Source organism: Vulpes vulpes, chromosome 6 (genome assembly GCF_048418805.1).
Source record: "Vulpes vulpes isolate BD-2025 chromosome 6, VulVul3, whole genome shotgun sequence".
NCBI classification, from domain to species: Eukaryota; Metazoa; Chordata; class Mammalia; order Carnivora; family Canidae; genus Vulpes; species Vulpes vulpes.
In genome coordinates, this window is record NC_132785.1 from 95,711,040 (window position 1) to 95,734,776 (window position 23,737).

General features: G+C 39.4%; 1 protein-coding gene across 4 annotated transcripts in view; it reads left to right on the forward strand.

Moving 5' to 3' along the window:
• The window catches only part of DAAM1 (dishevelled associated activator of morphogenesis 1), a 166,189-nt gene that overhangs the window by 72,540 nt on the left and 69,912 nt on the right, over window positions 1-23,737 (forward strand). For all 4 annotated transcript variants that reach the window (XM_026000599.2, XM_026000601.2, XM_026000600.2 and 1 more), the window contains exon 3: window positions 12,349-12,438. In XM_026000599.2, coding sequence (XP_025856384.1) covers window positions 12,349-12,438 — 90 coding nt within the window. The remainder of the gene's footprint in view (window positions 1-12,348; window positions 12,439-23,737) is intronic.

Genomic DNA, 23,737 nt, shown 5'->3' on the forward strand with positions numbered 1-23,737 from the left:
GTGGCTCAGTGGTTGAACATCTGCCTTTTGGCTCAGGTTGTATTCTGGGGTCCTGGAATTGAGTCCCTCCTCAGGCTCACAGAGAACCTGCTTCTCCCTCTGCCTATGTCTTTGCCTCTCTCTGTGTCTCTCATGAATAAATAAGTAGAATCTTAAAAAAAAAAAGATTACTGTTTCCATGAGGTTAAAATTCTTTTCATTCGACAAACCTATAAAGATCAAAGAGAAAATTCTGTTTAGCTAATGGACATGATGATTAGTTGATAATGAAAAAAAGATTGAGTACGTCTTCTGACTGTGGCATTTTTGGATATATCAACTTGATGAATTTATAGAAAAATGTTCAGAACAGTGTGAAAATATGCAATACATCACAGAGGGAAGTGGGAATGTAGATATGGGCTTAAATGTGTTCGGTGCTAACATTCCTATGTAGAAGATAAAAACTGCTGCCAGTATACGGTCAATTTAAAGATGATCCCAAACCCAGAACTTTATAAACAAATTATTCTGGCCCTCAGAACAACTGATGATTTGTGATACAAAGTGGTGTTAATATAGGTGGTTTTGCTTGCGTATATCTGTTGTACTTCTGGACAGAACATTACATTACTTCTAAGAATCAAAGTGGGTTGGCAGTATATCTTCATCCCACGAACAGTCTACATTTCTCTATACTGGTTGGAGGCCCTGTCTGCTTAAAGACCGTAAGATGGTCAACCTGTCTTCTGATTTACTAAACAAGTCCAATAAAGCTTAAGGTAAAACCACAAAACCATTTTATTCCTTCTAGTACCAAATTTATATTTTATCTTGCCAAGATCATTCCAAATGTCCTTTTCTATAGGCTGTTAAGTATAGATTCTTGACTCCATGTTAGATACTTTGTTATAAATCAATACATTTATTTCTGGGTGCTTCTAATTTAGATTACAGAAACTGAAATGGGAGGAGGGAGTGTAGAGAGAAACATGAAAACTTTTAAATTTTAATATAAATTTAATATAAATAGCTGCAAAACCATCTCAGAATTAATGATGTTAGAAAATGGTTATGAATCTCCTTGGCCTTGATGATTTTCATTACTACAAATTCTAAAGAGACTGAGCAGTATATACCTACTTAGCTAGCTTTTGACAACAATTTAAAATCTGATTATTTAATCCTCAGGCTACCATGTGCAGATCACACAAAGTCAACATACTGTACTGACTTGCCAGCTCTCTACATGTCCCCATATAAATCAATTCAGGTTTTAAAAGACTGGGAAAATAATTTCATCTCCATAAGTCATGTGGTTTAGTAAGCTTTCAAGTGTAATTTTGGAAATATGTTTCAGTAATGGCTAGAACAATCTGGTAGTTTGTATAAATAACTGCACATGAGAATATATATTGATGCGTTGGGAATCATCTAAACATCATTTGCTCACATAAAACATATGTCACATGACCTGTGGGGGGTAAATGCCCAATATGTGGATGGTGTATTTCAGTTCTAACTGTCCTCAATAATCTTGATCTGCTATACTTGGAATCCTCCCCTCCCCCATCTACAATACCCAGAATTACTCAGGAATTTCAGACTTTTTCTTAATGTGTGTTGTAGGAGCTCAGTACCAGTTACATTTTGTAGTTATGATTTTTTGGTTTATGCGTGAAGAACCATATCTCTCTATTTTTTTTGAAAGTAAGATCCCTAAAAATATAAATAAATATAGCAATTTTTCCCCTCTTGTCCAATTTTAAATGAATCCACTGGAAACCTCCTACAACTGCTGTTTATTCATTACACATTGGAATAGTTAAGAACTAAACCAAATGACTAAAAGCTCACTTAGAATGTATGTACAGGTTGTTTTCAGGAAAGATGGGCATTTCTTAGATGTAGAAGAAAAAATCATCAAGTCTTTTACCACCTTTGAACAATCAGATGGTTTGAGTTTATTCCCATATGAACACTCATTATGTTAAATCTACCTATGGATAGACACTTTGGATTTTCAGAGAGCAGAATGACACACAGGCATTGTACTCGGGCTTTTTCATTCTCAGGAACCCCAGGGGTTAGAGTAGGGTGTGGCCCAGAGTGGGTGCTCAGTAAATGTATGTAGCTTGGATGAGTAATTACTAAAGGTTAATACGTGAAATGCTCAGTAACTATTTGAATGCATGTTTGTATGTATATGTGCATGAATTAATGACTGCTGAATCCTCCAGCAGTTGCATATGTATTCTTTTTTTTTTTTAATTTTTATTTATTTATGATAGTCACACACAGAGAGAGAGAGAGAGAGAGAGAGAAAGAGAGAGAGGGGCAGAGACACAGGCAGAGGGAGAAGCAGGCTCCATGCACCGGGAGCCCGACGTGGGATTCGATCCCGGGTCTCCAGAATCGCGCCCTGGGCCAAAGGCAGGCGCTAAACCGCTGCGCCACCCAGGGATCCCTTGCATATGTATTCTGAATTATTCTTGAAGTAGAAGTGATGAATTTGGGCTGATCCCTATACCATTCTGCCCCCCCACCTCCATCTACCTGTTACCATTCTCTTTAGTCATAGTCTTCATATGGGAGCACCAAAGTGTCTGGCATTGGGGGTGGCAGATTGAGAGGATAAGATTGATAATGTTTGAGAATTATTTTCTGTCCTTAACAGTCTCTCTACTATATATGACATGATAAAATAAATAGCGGCAATGTGGGAAGAGACCTATTGTGCTAAAATATCTTTTGACCCAGGTAAAACTTAAGTGTCAGCTGGGCTGCCAAAAAGTCTCTCAAGAGAATGCTGAGCAGGTGTGGGAAGGGCCTGGTCTGGCAAGAGCAGCACAGGTGTCATTGAGGGAAGGGGAACTTGTTTTCACAGTTGCCCACAAGGCCTTTGGGTGCCTTTCTACACCCATCACTTTACATTGGTTCTTTCTCCCAGGAGACAAAATCCCTCCATTCATTCAATTAGGGAAACACTGCTTAGAAATTCTCTCAGTTAAGCCTTGTCAACAGAAGTTGTACCAAATCATAGATGTTAAGACTGGATATTTAGGTGACTGGATGAATATTAGGAGTTTCACATATATTTAGAACAGTTATTTATTTTAAATTTCTGAGACACTGCTGGTGATGTATACTAATTAAAAGTTAAAGTTGCTCTAATGAGTTTCTGGTTGAAATAACACAAAGAAGCTAAATAAAAAGCCTATGGGTTTAGCCGCAGAATTTGTCTAGCAAACCTGGTTATAGTTTGCGTTGCCGACTGTTAATGAAAGGAAGGGAAATAGCATAAAACACTTAACCACCGGTAGTTAAAAACTAAAAGTTATTTCTATTAGTCAGTTTTTGCTTGTGGGGTCTCACTTATTTTTATATATCAAATGAAAACATGCTTATTAGACACAGAGAACATTACTGTGTAGGTAGTGGTGAATCATATTGTGGTATTTCGTGTAATGACTAAGAATGTTGGCAGAAATCTTACTGGCTGAAAACCTTCAAGGTTTGTTCTCTTGTGTGTACACACCTATCTTGGGATTTAAAGCGCTCAGTTGTTTTCCATTTATATTTTCCCGACTGGTTAGGAACAGGTAATAAGTCACTGAATGTACTTCTATTTAAATGGATAAATATGGAATTTTACCTTCAAATTTCAAATCACTATTGTGAAAGTAAAAGACTGTTTCTCTGTGGTTAAATTTGAAGAGCTGAAGTGGCAACCTGTGACTTATGGATGTGATGGCCTTTTGTTTGGTGGTGATATATGTTTATACATTTTTTTTTAAGATTTTATTTATTTTAGAGTGAGTGAGTGTGCAAGCAGGGGCAGACTGAGAGGGAGAAGCAGACTCCCTGCTGAGCAGGGAGCCTGACATAGGGCTTCTTCCCAGGTGAGCCAAAGGCAGATGCCTAACCGACTGAGCCTCCCAGGTGCCTCTAGATGTTTGCAAATTCGATGAAATGTCTCAGTCTACTAGTACATTTTCTGTCTACATTTGTAAAAAGTGTAATTTGGCTTTTTCCCCCATGATATTGTACTTATCGCTATGTCATATGACTTAAGGCCTAGTGACTTGTCCCTCTAAGCGTCTGACTTATTTCAGTCAGTAGTGTTGAATTATGGGATGGAAAGAAAGGGTTAATGACAGAAGGTTAAATCCAGAAAAGGCTAACATAGGGCATAAGTGAGGTGAACCTAAGGATTGCTGCCTACAGGCATGTGGGGAAATCTTTGGTGGGTGGGGGTAGAGTGGCTGAATTGGGCCTCCATCCTGTGGGCAAATACCTGAAGTTTGTAATTTGAAGGAGGAAGGTTAGCTTTTATCTGAGTAATAATATGGTTAGAAGTTCTGTGAGGTCTGTACATTGAATCAGATGGCTGGTTACCTGGTCAAGGACCACTAAAAGCAAAAATGAAACACACAAAATAGTAAGTTAATTGGGAGGGTGACCCCTGGGACCTATCTTAGCTTCTCATTTTTTAAATTCTCCCTTCCCCTCAGCATTAATTGCATATCCTTCTACCTCTGCATGAATCTATATTAGTATGTATGTAAAGAGTTAGCTTAACTCATTAGAAATAGAAATCCAGAATTCCTTTATTAGCGGTTTCTTGTTATCTGGAAACTTACTTGCTGGCTCACTGAAATCTATTGATTTGGTGGGTTTTCAAAGAATAAATGCTTTCAATACTGTTTTAGAAGCTTTATAAATAACTCTGTCTTTCAATGTAGCTAAATCTCTGAAAAGAGCTCTTTCAACTTATTCAAGACCTTTATTGTATATTTTTTTCAAAATTCCTTCCCTTGCTTTATCTAGCAAATCAATCCATTTCCTTATATTTATTATACTGTGCCAATTGTTTCATGATTTATGTAGATTTCTATATAGCGCTGCCTGATTACTATGGAGTATAGGACCGGTGAGATTTCTTTGTACAGAAACTTTTAGAAGTAGGTCTTAATAATATACTTTGTTAGAGATTGAAGCCTAGAACTTTAGTTCCCACAGCTGGGCTTCCCTCAGAGATCCTTTCTTCTTAATAAAAACTATATAATTTATTCCTTTTCTCCAAGATACTGTATCAAATACACATTTTATAAAGATATTAAAAACATAATATCTTCTCTAAGAGGAAAAGCCTATAGGATTTGTTTGCTGGTTTTAGTTTTCAAGAAGCTTGAGCTCTAAGGGGAGAGGAATTGGTGCGAATGTTTCTCCTTTTATTACTGACTAAATTATTTTCCTTTAATTAACTTAAAACTCTGTCCAACAAAGAATAATATGAAAGAAAATTCTGTGGCCAGGGAAAGGAGCTGGGCCACCCAAGTCTAGGGTATAGGAGTAGGAACTAAGTTTGTTTTGCTTGTCTTGGCATTAATTGCCAGTCTCCAAAACAATATCTGACTTAGCATGATTATAAAACAAAACAAAAAGTAAGGTGATCTAGGAGCATCCAGGATGCTTCCTGGGGTTAAGCTCGTTACATTTGTTAACCTTTGTGGAAAACTTGCTTATTAATTCACAGAGGTACAGAGGAGCCAGTACTCTTCTGTAGCACAACCAGTAGGGAAAAATGAAAAACAAAACCAAAAACACTGAAAAGGTTCTTGAGGATTTATCATTTAATTTAATGTATCATGTTACTTTGGTATTAAAGTATATGATATGTTAAATTAGGGGAAATACTATCTCTTAGTCTAAGTGGAATGCATATTAATAGAATCTATCTAATTTTCAAGGAAGGGGTATTTCATAGAAGTGATCTTTGGTTTCAAACAAAAGTTGTATCTGAAATTTTAACAGTTCCCAGAGCAAACTACTTATCTTAAAGGGGCCCACATTTTTCCTTTTCTTTACATTTTTTTTCAAGTCAGTTTCTCTTCTAAACTTTTTGGTTTATCTAATGTTCAATCAGAAATTTCTTTCCTTATGGAGTACACAAGGTTATCTCTACTCTGAATTTTTTGTTTTCGTTGGGGCTCCAACAATCAAGCTTGATTCTTTTTCCTTAGCAGCTTTTTGAGATGTAATTTACTTGCTATAGAATCACCTATTGTAAGTGTACAGTTCAGTGAGTTTTAGTAAATGTGTGCAACTGTGCAGCAGTTGCCACAGCCCTCCTCCAGAACATTTCTACCACCTTGTGCATTTTTGCAGTCATCTCTGCCTGCCTCTAGCCCCAGACAACTATTGATCTGCTTTCTGCCCATAGATGTAGTTTTTCTAAAAATCTCATGTAATAATCATATAGTGATCCTGTTTTGTTTTCCATGGTGGCCTTTTTCAATATTTGAATTAAGTATCAAAATGAAAAATCTGGGGATCCCTGGGTGGCGCAGCGGTTTAGCGCCTGCCTTTGGCCCAGGGCGCGATCCTGGAGACCCGGGATCGAATCCCACGTCGGGCTCCCGGTGCATGGAGCCTGCTACTCCCTCTGCCTGTGTCTCTGCCTCTCTCTCTCTCTGTGACTATCATACATAAAAAAAAAAGAAAAATATCTGTAATCTGTAATATTACTTTGAAGTAATATCAGAACTTGAAGAACCTAATATATTAAGGTGATTTTCAAGTTAGTTTGTATTACGTTCTTTTTCTTCCTCTGTCAACTGTGATTTTATTCCCCTCCTTGTCCAGCAATGTGTCTGAATGAGTGTGCAAGTAGGTGGTAAAGAGAGAAGGCAAAAGCCATCCAGCAATTTTATATTTAAAGAGGAACCCCATGAGTCAGGTCTATGAGATATGCAGTAAGGTTCAAACATAGGAGCTAAAAGTAAAACTAGACAATGTTCATGAGAAACCGTACAATACTTCTTAACCTGCAAGTTGCAAAGATCCCTCAGAGAAGACAAAAAGCACTAACTCTAGAAGAAAAGATTAACAAATTAGACATTATTAAAATTAAAACACCCAGTGATCAAAATAGCTTAACAAAATAAAAAGGCAATCTGTAGGCTAGGAGAAATAGTCTCTATATACCTAGGACAAAGGAGCTGTTTCCAAAATATGTAATGTTTTTAACTCAATAAAATTGGGCTTGGATAGTTCACAAAAGAACACATGGGAGTGACCACATGAAGTGGTTATATTCAGCATCAGTTATCAGGGAAATGCAAACTAAAACTACATTGAAATAACTCTTTGCTTAAACTAGATGGTTAAAATTAAAAAGACATAGCACCAATTTTTAGTGAATAGGTGGAGTAACGTGGACTGCCATATATTGCTAATGGAGAATAAGATGATACAGTCAGTTTCTTCAAATGTAGAGTGCTACAACCACTTCAGTGTATACCCTTGCCAAACGGAAAATTGTATTCTTAAGATCATATGTTACACTGTATGTACATTGTACTGACCAGAAAAGGGGGAGGGGTGTTAATATTCCAAATACACTAATGATTACTAGTTCCTACAATAATCCCCTCCCTTCCTCCCTCTTTTTCTTCCTCCCAGCTTCTCCACCTTCCCTCCCCTTACTTTTTTTTTGGGGGGGGGCGGCATTCCTGCTATGTCAGGTATTGTTTCAGAACAATAGTTAGTCAATTAATGGCAAAGATAATAGAACAAATTTAGTTTTTTCCCTCTGGGAATGAGTCCAGGATAGGCGTTAGACATCCCAGTAACATGACAGTAGCAATGTGATAAATGCTGTAAGAGAGGTGAGAATAGGGGAGCTGCTCACTCCAGGAAAGGCTATCTGAAGGGGACTAGGTGACACCTTGTAAAAGCTTTGATGAATAGGACTGATCCTTAGGTGCGGTGGGAAGGGCTCTCTGAAAAAAGGGGAACAGTGTGTGCAAAAGTTTCAGAAGTAGGTAACTGTGATTAGAAGTGCCAAAAGGTGGCTGGTGGTGGTGGTGGTAGTGGCGGTGGTGGCGGAAGAAGAGGAAAGGGAACAAGTTAGCAAGCATATCACAAAGTGCCTCTACCTACCTGCTAAGGAATTTTGGACCTATCCTGAAAAGAAAAGGAATCACTAAAGCTATCATTTTGTCTTCCTAACTAAATTCTTAAATTCCATAAAATCAAGGTCTGTTATTCATCTTTGTATTCTTTATAATGTCTGGCCATGGTCCTGGAATGGGTAGGACAGCGAGTAAGTGCTGATTGATCGCTAAAGCTGTGATAGTCTCTTAGAGTCTTGCATGCTTGATTCAGCCATATTATTAAAATGAAATGAGTCAGAGCAGAGATACTTTTGGAATGGAGGGGGGGGGTGTCTATTACACTCTGGGCCTTGTGCCGAGGCATTCCCAGCCATTATCTAATTTAATCTATGTCATTCTTACTTAGAATCTGCCAGTGACCTCAGGTTGCTCTTATGAGAAAGATCAAAGGTCATAGTATCCTTCAAAGCTACTGTTCACTGTGCTGCTTTTTACCTATTTAGTTCCCATTCATTTCTCAGCTTTCGCTTCACTTCCTTGGGACAACCTTCACTGCCCTACCTTTCTCCACAACAGATGGACTGTCAGAGCTCAGCTTCCTGTGTGATCGTATCTTGGTTCATGTGATTATTTGATTTCCTTTCTTCTTGCTCAAGAATATGAGCTCTGTGATACTTTTTTGTCCCTTGCACCTAGCACAATGCCTGGCATTTAATAAACACTCCAAAAAAATTTTGGTTGCCTGAATGAATCCTCGAGAGAATTCTATCAGATTTTTCAGGTGAAGAAATTGAAGTCCAGAGGTTTAAGTCACTTGTGCAAGTTTGCATAACCTGTGAAAGCCAGACCTGGAACTCAGGAATGCCTGACAACAATATCCTCTTCTTTCTGCTAATAGACACTCTGTAGGCTGTGAATGCGGCGGATGGATACAGTTTCATATTTGCATCTGTGCTGTGATTCTGCCTACCTGTTGAATGATCAATAGAATGGACAGCATAGTGGTTAAGGATGTGGGCTCCGTAAACAGCCTAGACTCAAGTTCTCCTCCACCATTTACTAGCTTTATTACCTTGATCAAGGTACTTCATCTTTCTATGATTCAGTTTCCTGGAAGATGGGATAACAACACTCATTTTATCGGATTATTATGAAAATAAATTAATTCATATAAAATAGTACTGCTGAGCACACAGGAAGTGCTCAATACTTGTTAACTATTACCAATATTCTTTTATTTTTTCCCCATTTTCTTTTTCTTTACATTTTTTTATTATTTTAAAGAGATTTATTTATTTTATTTATTTTATTTATATGATAGGGATGGTGGGGAGAGAGAAAGAAAGAACATGTGCTGGGGGAATGGGGTGCTGCAAGGGGAGAGGGGGAGGATCTTAAGCAGGCTCCATGCTGAGTGTGGAGCCCAATGTGGAGCTGGATCTCAAGGCCCTGAGATCATGCATGACCTGAGCCAAAATCAAGAGTCCAATGCTTAACTGACTGAGCCACCCAGGACCCCCTACTCTGTTTTCTTACTGTAATTCAAAATTAGGGATCCCTGGGTGGCGCAGCGGTTTAGCGCCTGCCTTTGGCCCAGGGCGCGATCCTGGAGACCCGGGATCGAATCCCACATCGGGCTCCCGGTGCATGGAGCCTGCTTCTCCCTCTGCCTGTGTCTCTGCCTCTCTCTCTCTCTCTGTGTGACTATCATAAATAAATAAAAATTAAAAAAAAAAAACAAAAACAAAATTATATCCAACGACCCTATAGAAATTTTTAATTTTTACTTTATGGAAATTCTTTTATTGCATAAAACCATCTGCTTCTAAGTCCTAGTTCAACTGTGGAAGCATTTTTCTACCTCTAACAGTAAAACATCATAACATTAATAATCTTTGCTATGAATATCTAGGTTTTAGGATTCACCTGTTTCTTTATACCTCTGCTCAGCAAAAGCATACTGCTGTAGTGTAGTAAAAGATGCAACGTGAGTAATGCTGTTTTCTCTTGCAAATCACAAACTTTTCTCCCAAACTAAGCACCATATTATTGAGGTGTTTGAATAACTGACCTAACTACCACCCCCCACAAAAAAACCCCCCTAATTGTTGGGAAGTGATTGATGTCACATTATTTTCCTCATTCATCAATAGGTGAGAGCAAGTATGATTTATAGGAAATTAAAAAGGGAAGAAAGAAAAATAATCAATTCACATATATAATAGTTGCATGCCAAAAATCTTAATATTTTTAGCATGTTCCCTCATAATAGAATTTTCTGTAAATATTTTACATTCCTTCCCTGATTGTTCATTGTTAAAATTCTTAACTAGTTTCTTGTGGTAAGAGTGTAATAGTGTGTGGGTGTGTGAGTGTGTATTTTATTGACCTAACTGTTTACCTTGCTCTTAAAAGATCACCTGATTTAAGTCTAAATGACGAGAGAAATAACAATAGTGCGGCCACCCAGCTACCCGCCCTATGCCAAGCATTACCCCATACTTAGTCCATTGCTAATCTTCACAATAGCCTTGCAAAATAAATGATATGTCCATCCGGGAGATGAGGAAGTAGAGGCTTAATGAGATGAAGAACTTCCCTAGGAAGCTTGCACCTTATCAGGCCCTGAGTGGCTGGGCCTTGGAGGGAGGTACAGGTGTTAACAGAATAGAGCAGAAGGGATAACCAGAAGCAAGCCTGGCAAAGTAAGTTGGGATTTTATTTATTTTAAAGATTTTATTTTTTTTATTCATGAGAGACATACAAAGAGAGACAGAGGCAGAGGCAGAGGGAGAAGCAGGCTCCTCACAGGGAGCCCAATGTGGGACTCGATCCCAGGATCCAGGGTCATGACCTGAAACAAAGGCTCATCCACTGAGCCACCCAGGAGCCCCTGAGTTGGAGTTTTAAATCAACAGTCTCAAAGGCAAACTGAGGATCCCCACTGCTTTAATGAATTCTGAGTGTACCATAGGAAGGATGGGAAAGGCAAGGAGGAACAGTGGGGAGGCTATTGCCAGGAACCATGGAGTGGTTATGAGAGCTTAAAGTTTGGGTGGTTTCACTGGGAATAAAAAAAAAAAAAAAAAAAAAAAGGAAAAAGGAAAAATCGTGACACTTTTCAAGAAAGAAATAACAGGACTTGATAAATGGAGGTAGGAGTATGAAATGTGAAGCCCGTGTCTAAGTGGTAGAATTACATGTATATACCAAAGCATTCAGAGGGGGGACATGTTTATGCTCCCCAAGGATCTCAACCTCATTGGGCCTTATTTTACAGCATCTTTTTATTATCTTACACCCAACCGTCTGCACCCTCAACTAGATAACTTTCCCTATAGTAATAGAAATGTACCAGATGCTCAATACCAGTAACACAGACCAGGGATGATTGAGTTATAAAATGCCAAGAACTTTTCTCTAAGCACTTTATATTCATTATCCTCTTGTTGTTATTCATTAGTTATGGGTGTTTGTAGATTGCCTTCCCTTAGTGTCCAATCTAAGCTGCACTCCACTGTAAAATTAATGTTCCCAGACACTGATCTGAGAGGCTGAGTCTGGGTTCTGGAGTTTGACAGCTGCAGGCTGAAAACCAGCCCCATCTTTACCAGGTGTGTGGTCTGGAGCAAGCTACTTACCCAAACTCCCACTTCAACTTCCCCCAGCTATATTACAACAGGCATTGTTACTACACAAGAATGTAATAATGAGTGGAACTCAGGTTTGTTGTGGGAACCAAGACAATGCCTACACAATGCTTGGCCCATAAAGTGGTGAATAAATCTTAGTAGGGTTTGCAGCAATGAAGATGCCATGTGCTTGCTCATAACCTTCATTTGCTCTCCTTGGTCGAGAGAATAGCTCCTTTATTCTAACATTTAAGACTTTTCACAAACTGGTCACTCTCCACCTCCCAAACCTTTTAAGTGATGATTCTCTTTGCATAAATTCCAGTACCTCAGCTAAGCCGGTCACCGTCCCCCAAACACACCTAGTCTGTTCTCGCAATCTCTGCCTTTCTGTTGCTGTCCTCCTCTCGTCGTGTCCATGTTCTTCAGGTCCAGCCTGATACTCAGTGTTTGTGGAGCCTCCTCCCACAATCCTGCCCCTGTAGTATGAGTAAGCCTTCCAAGCACTGGAGCTCTGATGGTCTTTAATGTTCCCTGGGCCCTTTACAGAAGCACACACTGGCTCAGGGCCTTCTGTCTGTGCTCAGCCCACTTTACCACATCCTTCAATAAGTGTGGGGCGAGCCTTGTTCTTATTGCCATGCTCAGCCCCATGCCAGGGATATATGCTTTCTTAGTGGTGGCAACATACACCTTACCTTCTCAATCTTTTCCAAGTTCACTGAAATGTATGTTGGCGCTTTTTTTTATCCCCTTTTCCCTAATTGGTGCTGATAACCTCTCCTATAGGAATGGCATTGAATCTATGAAATACTAATTACTATTTTTCTTCTCAGGATGAACTTGACCTGACAGACAAACACAGGGAAGCCATGTTTGCACTTCCAGCTGAGAAAAAATGGCAAATATACTGTAGCAAGAAAAAGGTAAGAAATTCATTATGTTTATGGTTAAACTGGAAAATTATCATTTTTCATGCCCTTTGCTCCCATTTCACTACCGAAATTCAGACCACTCTTTGTAACATACAAACCAGATTGTGGCCTGGTAGCTACACATGGCACCGTGCCAACACCATATCCCCCACACCTGTAACCATTATTTCTAATCCTATGCAGCTAAGACCCAAAATAATAGTGGCGTACGCAAAAATCAAAGTTCTCCCTCTATCCTTTACATAAAAGTTGTTATCTTGGTAGATTGAGTAGTATTCTAGGTCCCAGTACTCCTTTCCCACCTGCTAGCACCTTTCTATTTCAGCGCCTTGAAGGCGTGGCTTTGTCTTCATGGTCCAAGGATCTCTCTGGCCATTTCATATTCCAAACTAAGGAAAGGGGAAGAAGGCACAGACTTCTCCACCTCCCCTGGTAGGGCCATGTCCTGGGAGTTGTCCACCTGAACTCTCCTCACATCTCACTGTTAGCTACATGGCCTCACCTGCAAGGAAAGCAGTCTTTATTCTGGTTCTCTTACCTTTGGAGAAGGGAGAATGGATGTCAGCACTCATGGTGCTAGGCATTACCCCATGGACTGTATCTCCTGCAATAAAGTTCCCTCTGCCATCTTTAAAACTGTGAAACTAATCAAGTTCTTGGCCATCTTTTGCCATTTTTTCTTCTGTTCCAATAGAAACTTGAATCAAGATGGGATAAGCAGGAAGGGCAGGCTATGCACCCCAGGGAAATGTTACCTCTCTCTAAAGCAGTAGACACTCTTGCCTCCAAGGAAATAAGAATAAACTGTAGCAATCCAATTTCTTTCCAAGACACAGTTTCGATCGGAGAAATCTTTTTTTATGTGACTAGCATGCATTTTGAGGCCAGTTGCCCACGTGACTGTCTCAGCACCACTGCCTCTTTGCTGCCTTGTATGGTTGCCGTGCCATACTTTGCAGGAACATCTCTGTAGTAGTGAGCCTCCACATGTCCCTCTCTAGCCACACTTTGTGCCTCTGTGGGTGAGGCATCATGCCTTAACTCATCTTTGTAACTCCAGCATCAGACACATTGAAATAAGTGTATGATGAGTGAATGACTAAGTTGTCATTAGTGTTATGTTGAACTGTCAGAAAAATGTAAAGCACGATTAGTTTTCCCCCTGAGCAGTTACAATTGATGAAACTATGTGTGGGGTTTGGTTCTGGGGGCCTTTGCTGAGAGATGTGTCCAGCTGTAACTTCTCTTATGATTTCTGAGTTGCTACCAGGTCAGACCAAGTTGTAGTCTTAAGGATTTCTAATCTATAGTAACCAGGAAAATGTGTTTGTGAATGACTATGTCCTCTTTCCCTTTTGTACATGTGTCTCTTTTGTTGAACTGATTGTCATGGCTCAGGAAACAGATATTACACACTGGGAAAGAATTGTAAATTAAAAATAAGAAGTGTTCAGTTCTGAAAGTGATGATATTGTATATTCTTTGAAAACAAGGGACCTTTTCACGAGGCCATCTTAAAGACTTAGCCCCTGGAACTGAACAGGAAAAATCTTCAAGTGCCTGTGTGTACGTAGGACATTGCCTATTTTGGCTCATCCAAATGCTGAGTTTTTTCTCAAAATTAGGAAACAATATGAAGTGAGGATTGAGAATCGATACACTGGAGGAAAGGAAAGGGCAGGAAAATGGGAGCAGCTTACTGAGGGGAAAGTTTTCTTCTTTCCCAGATTTTATTACACCCTTGACAGCAATTGAAAGTTAATCATGGAAACTACTGTCCCTTAGATTAGAAAAGGCAAACCCTGGAGGATAGTAATGACCTTGGACTTGCAGCTGCTGCTCATTTTTCAGTTTCCAGGCCTATCAAATCCCCTAACAAACCCTGTCTCATGTGCACACAGTGAGGTTGCCTTTTTGTTGGAGGATAGATATGGATGTGGCCACTGGCCTCAGAATCCCATTTCTTGACGGATGGGCCCTTCCTACTATTACCTGGCCAGACTGCACAGATCTTTGGAAATGCAGTTTTCCCGCTAGCTTTGTTCCTCAGCCTGGACTCCTTATGTGACAGCCAAATCGTGGCTGAGTGGGAAAGCCATTTTAACTCTAGGGATTCCCATGGGTCATAGATCTGCTTCACTTTAAAATGGATGATAATGTTGCTAAATTAAGGATTTTCTTGATCAGAGCTTCTCAAAATGTTAAAAGTCTGCTATGTGTTTGGTCGGAAACTGACCTTTTGGGGTACTGTAATAGGGAAATAATACAATGCATAAGAGAACAAAAACCTAAGTGTGAAAAGGGCATGATGTTTACCTCACTTCATGCAATGAAGTGCATGAAGGGAAGGTTGCCCATTCTCAAAATGGAGCACATGGTGGCCATCTTTATGCCTAAGAACACATTGTTTTCCTTGGACTATATCTTAGGTAGCCTTTTCAAATCAGGCTTGTCATCAGCAAGCCAAACCACATCCCTTTCTCAGGCCAAGGGAAAGTTACACACTCATGGCTTCTTAGGTTTTTCTATCTCTCAAGATTAGAACCCAAGGCATTACAGACATTCTCACACATAGTGAAGCCATAGAGTAAGGGCTCATGAAAGCCAACAGAAACAGACACATGAGTTGGTGAAAAGCAGACTTTGTGTATAAAAGTGCACAGCAGTTGTGGAGGCAAATGAGACTGGGAACTGTTGATGGGGCCAGGCCTTCCTCTGCCAAGCGGCTGTTTTCCACCCAATGGTGACTTGAGTCCCGGCAGCAGCTGTCTGCTTATCAAGCTCTGTGCTTGTTTCTCACACTTGCCTCTATCTACATCTCGAGCTGAAAACCCATTTCCAGAGCCAAAATGAGAGCAGCAAAAGTATTTCTGGGGCTAAAAGAATTGGAAAGAAATTAATTGGAGGTTTGCCTAATTGAGTAATCCGGGGGAGAGTAAGAGATGGATGTTGCAGCCTTGTTGAAAGTCCAAACAAATCTATAAAAAACAACTGGACTGGTTGGTCAGTCATGGTTTGTCATGTAGCAATTCACTGTCAAATTTTTTAAACTTTCGTGAAAGGACCACAGAAAGGTCCTGTTGGTGGAGCTGGAGGTATTTTCAAATAGGAAATGTTTGTGGTTCTTATCTTTAAAGGTAATTCCCTTTTTCGTTCCAATCACAACATACTCTTTTGTTTAAGTGAGGTTTTTCCCAGTCTCTAGCCAGAAACTGCATCTGTTAACAATCTTTTGGATTTTAAACTGAAACTTTTTAAACAATGAACCATCTGACCACGAAAGGCATCTGGCCATGCTGTATTTGCTTATTGTTAACATGATTTTTAAACCCTGGGAAAAGTAAGAGAGGGCTTTGGAGAGAGAATAAAATGGTGTGTACACTGTATCATGGCGACAGCGATCTTATCAGCACTGGCAGAAATCTTTAATTGTAGTTCTTCACAGGAGCAATTGCACTAGTTTGTCACTCTCCCATCCCTTATACATATCCAAAAAATACTTGCTCCCCGTCCTTGAGCTTCCAAGTTTAAAGAGTAGATGAATGGTGTTTATGCACTATTAGCTGTAGTGTCATCAGGTATTTGAGGCAAAGATCAGAATTTGATGAGTGCACCATTTTCTTTCCTTTTGTTTCTGATCTCAAAAGCCAAGTTTTAAGTAAATGGCTTTGGATTCTTCATATTGCATTTCTGCATCTTTTCAGGTCATCTGTGGAGAAGGTGAATTTTTACTCTTGCTGCTGAGTATGTGTTTGACTGTAGTTTAATTAAATCCTTTAAGAATCTTACCTAATCTGGCTGCAGTGGAGTTGTGATTTGTGCAACGTGCTGATCTGGTGCTAGGTACATTCTGAAGACATCTAGGAAAAGTGGCTGAAAATTCAGTTGATACTTTTCATTCACTCCCTTCATTTGCTTTGCATATCCTAATTGGACCACTTCCCCACTCTTCTCCACAAAAAGCAATTCTCCTTTCACCACACACACACAAAGATTAAAATTCTATTGTGTACAGTCATCAGGATACAGTTCTTTCAGTTCCTTGAGAGCTGAGACCCTCCTGCATTTAAAGGAACATATGCTAAAGTGGTAGAATTAAGACAAAAGGAACCATCAGCTTTCTAAACAATTGTCAAAGAAACAAGCTGTAGAACAAGGAGGTGAGATGATACGTTTATCCTCTAGTTGTTCCCAGTATCCTAATGCGAAGCAGTGGTTGGGCACTAGACCTGGAAGACCTGAGAAGGAAGAGAAGCTAGGTATCCTTTCTTTACTATAATTGTTTAAACATACAGTAAAGTGAGCTTTGGGTTTTCAAGTATTCACTTTGTTAGCTATCAAGATTTCAGAGAGGAAGTCAATAGAAGGGCAGCAACTAGATTTCAGTAATTATATTTCTAGACCTTTCAACAAGTAGTTGGGTTGGTTTCCTGCCATTGAGTTTTCACCTGATAATGGATTTCAGTTGGCATTTGTACTCCTAAGTGCTAAGGGGTTGAAGACAGTGGTACAAGTAGAAGTGATCAGAAATCAGATTGGGCTGTCTTTTGCTCTCTACTTCTCTAAAGAATAGATGAGGGAAGCACAGTAGCTGGAGCGCAGTGGCTCTGTAAGCTCTGAGACTCTGCCTTATCTGCATATTCCTTGACTCTGAAAGAGGAGGATTTGTATGTAACTCCTTACCAAACCATTAAGAAACAACTAGCCTAGAGTACCTGGGGCCTCACGCAGGAAGTCATGCAGTTGATGAAGGGCAGGATGGTTTGCACTTCAACTAAAGTATATTCCTTTAGGGCAGACTCCTGGCTAAATTCTGAGTATGATTAAACCAGTAAATCAAATTTCCTGGAGTGGATGATCCTGGTAGGAGAAGCAGATAAGATCAAGTAATTGCCAAGTCTTGTCATAAGCTCCACAATAGGGTAAGCAAACAGACTCTGATGCACAGAGGAAGGAGCCACCAATCTTTGGGGGTAGCTATGTGTGACTCAGACAGTTCCTTCACCATTTAGCCCTATCTAACAGTTACACCAGTGAGAGGCCTGATGTAGTCTAGTTGCTGGCTCTTTTTGCAGCAGTTGAACTATGTTCACATGCACTGTACACTTTCCTTCTTGATTTATACTTTGTTCTTTGTCCCTTTTCCGAAACTGAAAAGGTCAACTGTAGACTGTTGGCTTCATCTGATCTTCACTAAACACAATTTGTAGGACTTGTTAGGAAATTTGTAAAGAGGCTTAAACTTTTGAAAAAAAAACAAAAAACAAAACATGAGGGCAAGGCAGAGTGAAATAACTGAAGTTTATTCAGCCTGGAGAAGAGAAAGGCAGAAACTCCTACATAGTTAAAAAAAAAAAAAAAAGAAAGAAAGAAAGAAAGAAAGAAAGAAAGAAAGAAAGAAAGAAAGAAAAAAGAAAAAGAAACTCCAACATAGACTGATGTTCACTGGGTGTAATTACCCCAGTGAAACTATGGAAATGTCAAAATATTGCCAACTTCCAGTTGGTAAAGGGTTGCCTCAAGCCATCCTGGTAAAAATCTCCATGACACTCTGACTGTTCCCCCAGGGGTCTACCAGGTTCCCCCACGATTTAAGCGTTCACTCCTGGCATGACAGAACAGGGGACCCTAAGTCCCTGTTCCCACATTACATAATTGATTTTGATTCATTGATGTCTATGCCATGCTGATTGATAAGTATTTTGAACATTGGCCTAAGTATAAAATGTTGATTGACCTGAAGATGGTGATCAAAACCATTTGATAATATGTATTCAGAGCCTGAAACATTCCTCTTTTAGGAGTTGATCTCATGGAATTGATGAGAAATGCAGGCCAAGAACTGTGGGTGAGGCAATTCTTTGCAATGTTGTTCCTGAAAGCCCATGATTGTACCCAACTTAAAAGAGGATGGTTATATTATAATACACAATCCTAACAGACTATCTTGTAGCCATTGAAAAGTCATGTTTTCAAAGAAATTTTAATGGCATGGGAAACTGCTGAGAATGTAATGATAAGGTTAAAAAAAGGCATAAAACTATAATCAGTACAATCAAAAGTTTGCAAAAGAAAATAGGTAGAGGAAGGCAGACAGTTGGGATTGTGGGTGATTTACTTAAAATTTTTTCCTTCTAGATATTTCCCAAATTTCCTACAGTACATTCTCCCCCTCAATTTGGAATATTTTCCCCCAGCTATAAAAATAAAATTGGTCTTTTTAAAAACGTGCATATAATGTATTTGTATCAGTTAGGTTTCAGAGAATCAGGACTACTGATAGAGACACACAGAGCAAAGATGTTCACCCTGACATAATCATGGAAGCTGTTTGAGCACTCTCCATAAGGCTATTGTCTTTATTTCTGTTGCTGGAGCTTCATGTCCTTGGAGCAGGCAGTTGGGAAGGAAGGTAGATATAAACTGGGAGAGAGCAAGGATAGGCTGGAGTCCACAAGACAGACTGAAGCACATGTCAGTTCTCTCACTTTCTGACTCTGATGTGGGTGTCATGCAGAAACCTGAGCCATTAGTCATGGAGCTCTGCACACACACACCTGGCTCAGGAGAAGCTGAAGGAGGATCCAGGGGAAGGTGGAGCAGTTGTGGACCCGCCTGCTGTTCCACACCAACAAGGTGAGCCAGCAGATAAAGGACAACATGTGTGAGGTATAAAATGGCTGCTGCTGTGTTTCTGCCCTTCACATTTCCTGTGAGAATCTCTCTTATGGCTCACTCTATCCAGAAACCTACAAGCCTAGCCAACTCGAACATTACAAAGCCACCACGTACTTATACTGAAATTAGGAGGAAAAATAAATATTATTTAAAATGTAACCACTGTTTGTGTTGTCAAGGCAACCCTGCCCCCCTTTCCCCCCCTCTCTATTTTTTCACTCTTCCCTGGTGACATTAAAACAAAGGTGAATCTGTAAACCACCCAAAATTTTTCAGTACCATATATCTATTTAGGCAATAACTGTGAAAACATGAGGATCTTGGCCCCAGTGAGATTTCCACAGTTTTCTGCCAAGAACCCCCCTGAAGCCATGTTTCTCTTATTCCCCTTTCCCCCCTAGTAATGTGATCTCAAAGCTAGTGACCCATTTCCTTTCTTTCTTTTATTTTTATTTTTTAAAAGATTTTATTTATTCATGAGAGACACACACAGAAAGAGAGAGGCTCAGAGACACAGGCAGAGAGAGAAGCAGGCTCCATGCAGGGAGCCTGATGTGGGATTCGATCCTGGGTCCCCAAAGCAGCACTAAACCGCTGAACCACCCGGGCTGCCCCTCTTTCTTTTCTTTTTATTGCAAAAGCCAATGCTATCAAAATGAACACCCAGTTTAAGATTTGAAGTAAAAAATTCAAGGTTCCCTGCTTCTGGCAGCTTTAAACCAATGCCGTATTCCAATAAAGGGTGATCGGTTCATGAATATTTATGTGCCTTCAATTCCTATAATTCCTTTGTTCAGTGACATCCATTTGGGGCATTTTTTCCCCCTCCCAATGATAACCAGTTCTGTCATTTTAGCTGTGCCTACTACAACCCCTGTCTGAAGTGTGCAGAATGGTGCTGAGCTCATAGTTTTATATTGATAGACAGTAGGCACCCAGCTTCATTAATGAAGAAAGTAGACTTGCCTATAGGATGAACCAAAACATATCTATCTTCATTGGTGTTCAGAGAAGTGAACAAATCTAAAATATCGTGGACAAGTTCTGTAGGCTTCCATTGGGGTTTTACATTCTGGTTCTGTACAGGCCTCTGTTTTTCAGTCTTGAGATGTTGCAAGTAAAAGGACTTGTCTTGGGGTGGGTTATCTCCAAAAGCCTTTTCAGCCAATAGGTCTGCCTGCAAGCTCCCTGAATTATGTTTGCCCCCATAATTGTTCTAAACTGGATTATAATAGTAATAGCTATGAGAAAATACTTTGCATGGTGAAAGGCCATTCGAAGGGTGACCAGAAGAAGGAGGACACCGTTTACTAGGTATCCTAGCATATTTCCGAACCTCTCTGATATCTCTCTCTTCCTCTCTTAAATGAGATCAACATCATAGGGTAGTTGTGAAAACTGAGATAATATGATTTCAGAGTTATCAGAGCACTTCAGGCATGGTCGTGACAGCTGTTGCCACTGTCAATTTCAGCGATGGCGACTATGATCAAAATAGTAGCGTGAACTCATTTTCTGCTTGTTCACACTCATGCAAGTCTGGAATTCATCTCCGTATTCTTAAATAATGATACCTAGTTTTCTTAGAACAGTAGTGAGGATTTCAAAAGCCCTCTGCCTTAGTAACCACAGAAACTTTTGGAGGCAGAAATAGTAAGTTAGAAGTATACAGTGTAGATAAGGGAAGAAACCAAGCAAATCTTTGCTTTTAGCACCAGAAATTGGTAAAAGGAGGCCCCCTTTATGTCAGAAGTTCTTGAGCAGTGGTGATCAACATGTAGTCCCTAAACTCCTAAGTGGAGCCCTTAATCTGGTATCAGGAGCACCCTTAATTTACATTTAGAAAGACTGAGACCCTGAGAAAGTCTCTGCTCCACTTCTTCTCATTCACATGCCCATCACAAGTGCTTCTGTCCCTGCTGACCAGGTATAGTCCCTGGAATTGCTCCCATCATTGTGCTTGGCTGGAAGCAGTTGTGAACATGGGCTGAACTCTGGAAAATGAGTATGTGTGTGGTCAAGTCAGTTTTTAAATAAAATGAAAATCCTGTCTTTGCTGCCTAGAAGAGGCAAGTGGTTGAAAAATATCTTCAGTTTTTAAAGTACAAGAACTGAAAATATTTTTAGATGAGAACATTGCTCCTGCTACTTTATGCAATGAGGAAAAAAAATCCGTCATAGGATACACCACCAAGAGGTTCCACTAAACAAGTCAACTTTACAAATAAGTAATTTATTAGGTTGAAGTAAGCTGGAATTACTGGTGCCCTGTTGAGCAACAAAACTTGTTCAGAGTTGCAGCATTATAATTCAGTAGTGCATTCTAGCTGTGTGATATCCAAAATTAAGCTAACAAAACTTCAGTGTTGAGGAGATAAAGAATATTTTAGTACAGGTATGGAAATCTTAAACCTAATTCCCAGAGCAGACATTCTGGGTTCTGATAAATTGGTGTTCTCTAAAATTTTAAAGAAGAAAACTAAAAAATTTCTGATAACTTTCCCCTCCACTCATAGGATAAACTACCATTTCCTGGTTGGTGATTTTATTTTTGTTGTGAAATTTTAAAGCTGTCAAAATATAACAAACATCCATGTTGACCAAATGCTAACATTTTATCATAATTACTATGGGTTTTAAAAAAAGAAATAAAACATTATAAATAACAGTGGAAGCCCAAAGGTGACCTATTCTGGAGGCTTTTATGTTTTCTTTTCCTTGCCCATGCATTTATAACCTTATTCTGCATGTATATATTCATAAACAATATATAGTCTTTCTTCATTTTAACTGCAATATAATGTTCCATTTTATGACCATACCACAGTTTAATTATTATATACCCTTTTGGATAATGCTTATTTGCAGTTTTTCATTATTTAAAAAAATATGGCAATGAACAACCTTGTGCATGTGTTCAAGAATTTTTCAGGGATAAACACCAAGTCATGTAATTACGGAGTTGTTTGCTATGAACATTTTCACCTTTAATTGCTCTCAAAGTTGTTGTAGCAATTTATACTGCAGCAAATTAGTTGCCAACCATCTGAAGGATTAATATCCTCTGAGGGGAGGGAACTGGTATTTTGTTCCCCTGATCAATCACTTTACTTAAGTTTGAATGTTTCAGATACAAGAAGCTGTCATTCGAATAAGTTCTTCAGTTTTCTCCAGTGTGTCTTAGTAAATCAAACTGAAGTAAAAATTACTGGAATAGAAAGTGCTCATTTAAAGAAGAAAACCCCAAGGTTTGGAAAAGGAAAAGCATTCCATTCAAATACCCAAAAAAGCCAAAATGTTAGCAGTATATAAAAGTGGACAATTCACTCAGCATTATGTTTATTTGGCTTGACTACAAAGGAAGCTGCTCTGTGTGTGGTTCACTCTTCCTCTCCTCTATGCCTTTTTACACCCTCAGTCCCAGACTCCGACAAATTGTTTCCATCTTTAGCAACCTCTTGACTGATCTATGCCATCACCCAACACAGGAAGTCCCTCTGAGGCACAGGCCACTTCCCTGATGGGCAACTAATGTACAGGTGCAGAACCAGCACATCTGCACAAGCAAGCTGACTGGCTATGGCTAGACATGCCACAATTGGTTTCTCTCTTCCTCTAATCAGAGTACCTTTATCTCGAGCATCTATAAAAATCATGAAAGCCTCTCTCCTTTCTTATACTCTCATACTCCTCAATTCCTTTGGATGTTAAGGAATTGAGTTTATGATTACTGTGTGTCTGTCCTCCTTGCCTAAATTCTGAACTAGTTTCTGGGTACAAGTCATTTCCTGGATTTGGAAGTTGTTAACTCTTAAGTTCATAAATACTCCGTTTGGTTTTTGATAGCATTGTAAAAACAGTTATGTATCTGCTTTGTGGATATACCATCTCTCATGTGTGCTTCCTCACACGTGCATTTCTGCAGTGAGTAATAACCCCATTATCGAAGGCCTTGCTTTCCCTATGAATAGGGAACACCAAGTTGAAAGAGGGTGGGAGAGAATGATCCTGTAATTGCACTTACTTATAATCATTCAAACAACAATAAAAGTAGCAATATAGAGCTGGAGGGAAGTAGGCTATCTTGGTTGGACACATCAGTGAATGTGGAGTAATGGGGAGAGTGGATGTAGTGTATCCTGGGGAGACCTAATCTTCCCTCTGGAATGAGGGCTAGACAAGCAACTCCCCCAGATTTCATTCTGTGCTTGTCATTCATGCCTACTTTGGTGCTATGCTAAGGAGAGAACACTCCTCCTATTTTATTTTATTTTATTTTATTTTATTTTATTTTATTTTATTTTATTTTATTTTATTTATTTATTTATTTATTTATTTATTTATTTATTTATTTATTTTTCACTCCTCCTATTTTAGCTCCAGTTGCTGGAAAAGACTTGTAGTTTTGGGTTTGAATGGATTCCTTGGGAGGGCAGTGCTTCTCAATTGCCATAGAGCAGCTAGCTTCCCAAATCTTAATTCTTAAGCAGATGCCTTTTGAAAGCTCCGGTACAGAACAGATTCCATCATGTGTTATTTGCAGAGTTAGGAGTGCACGACTACCTTGGAGCTCTCAGTCTTGGTTATAGAATACTTGTCAACAGTACTATTG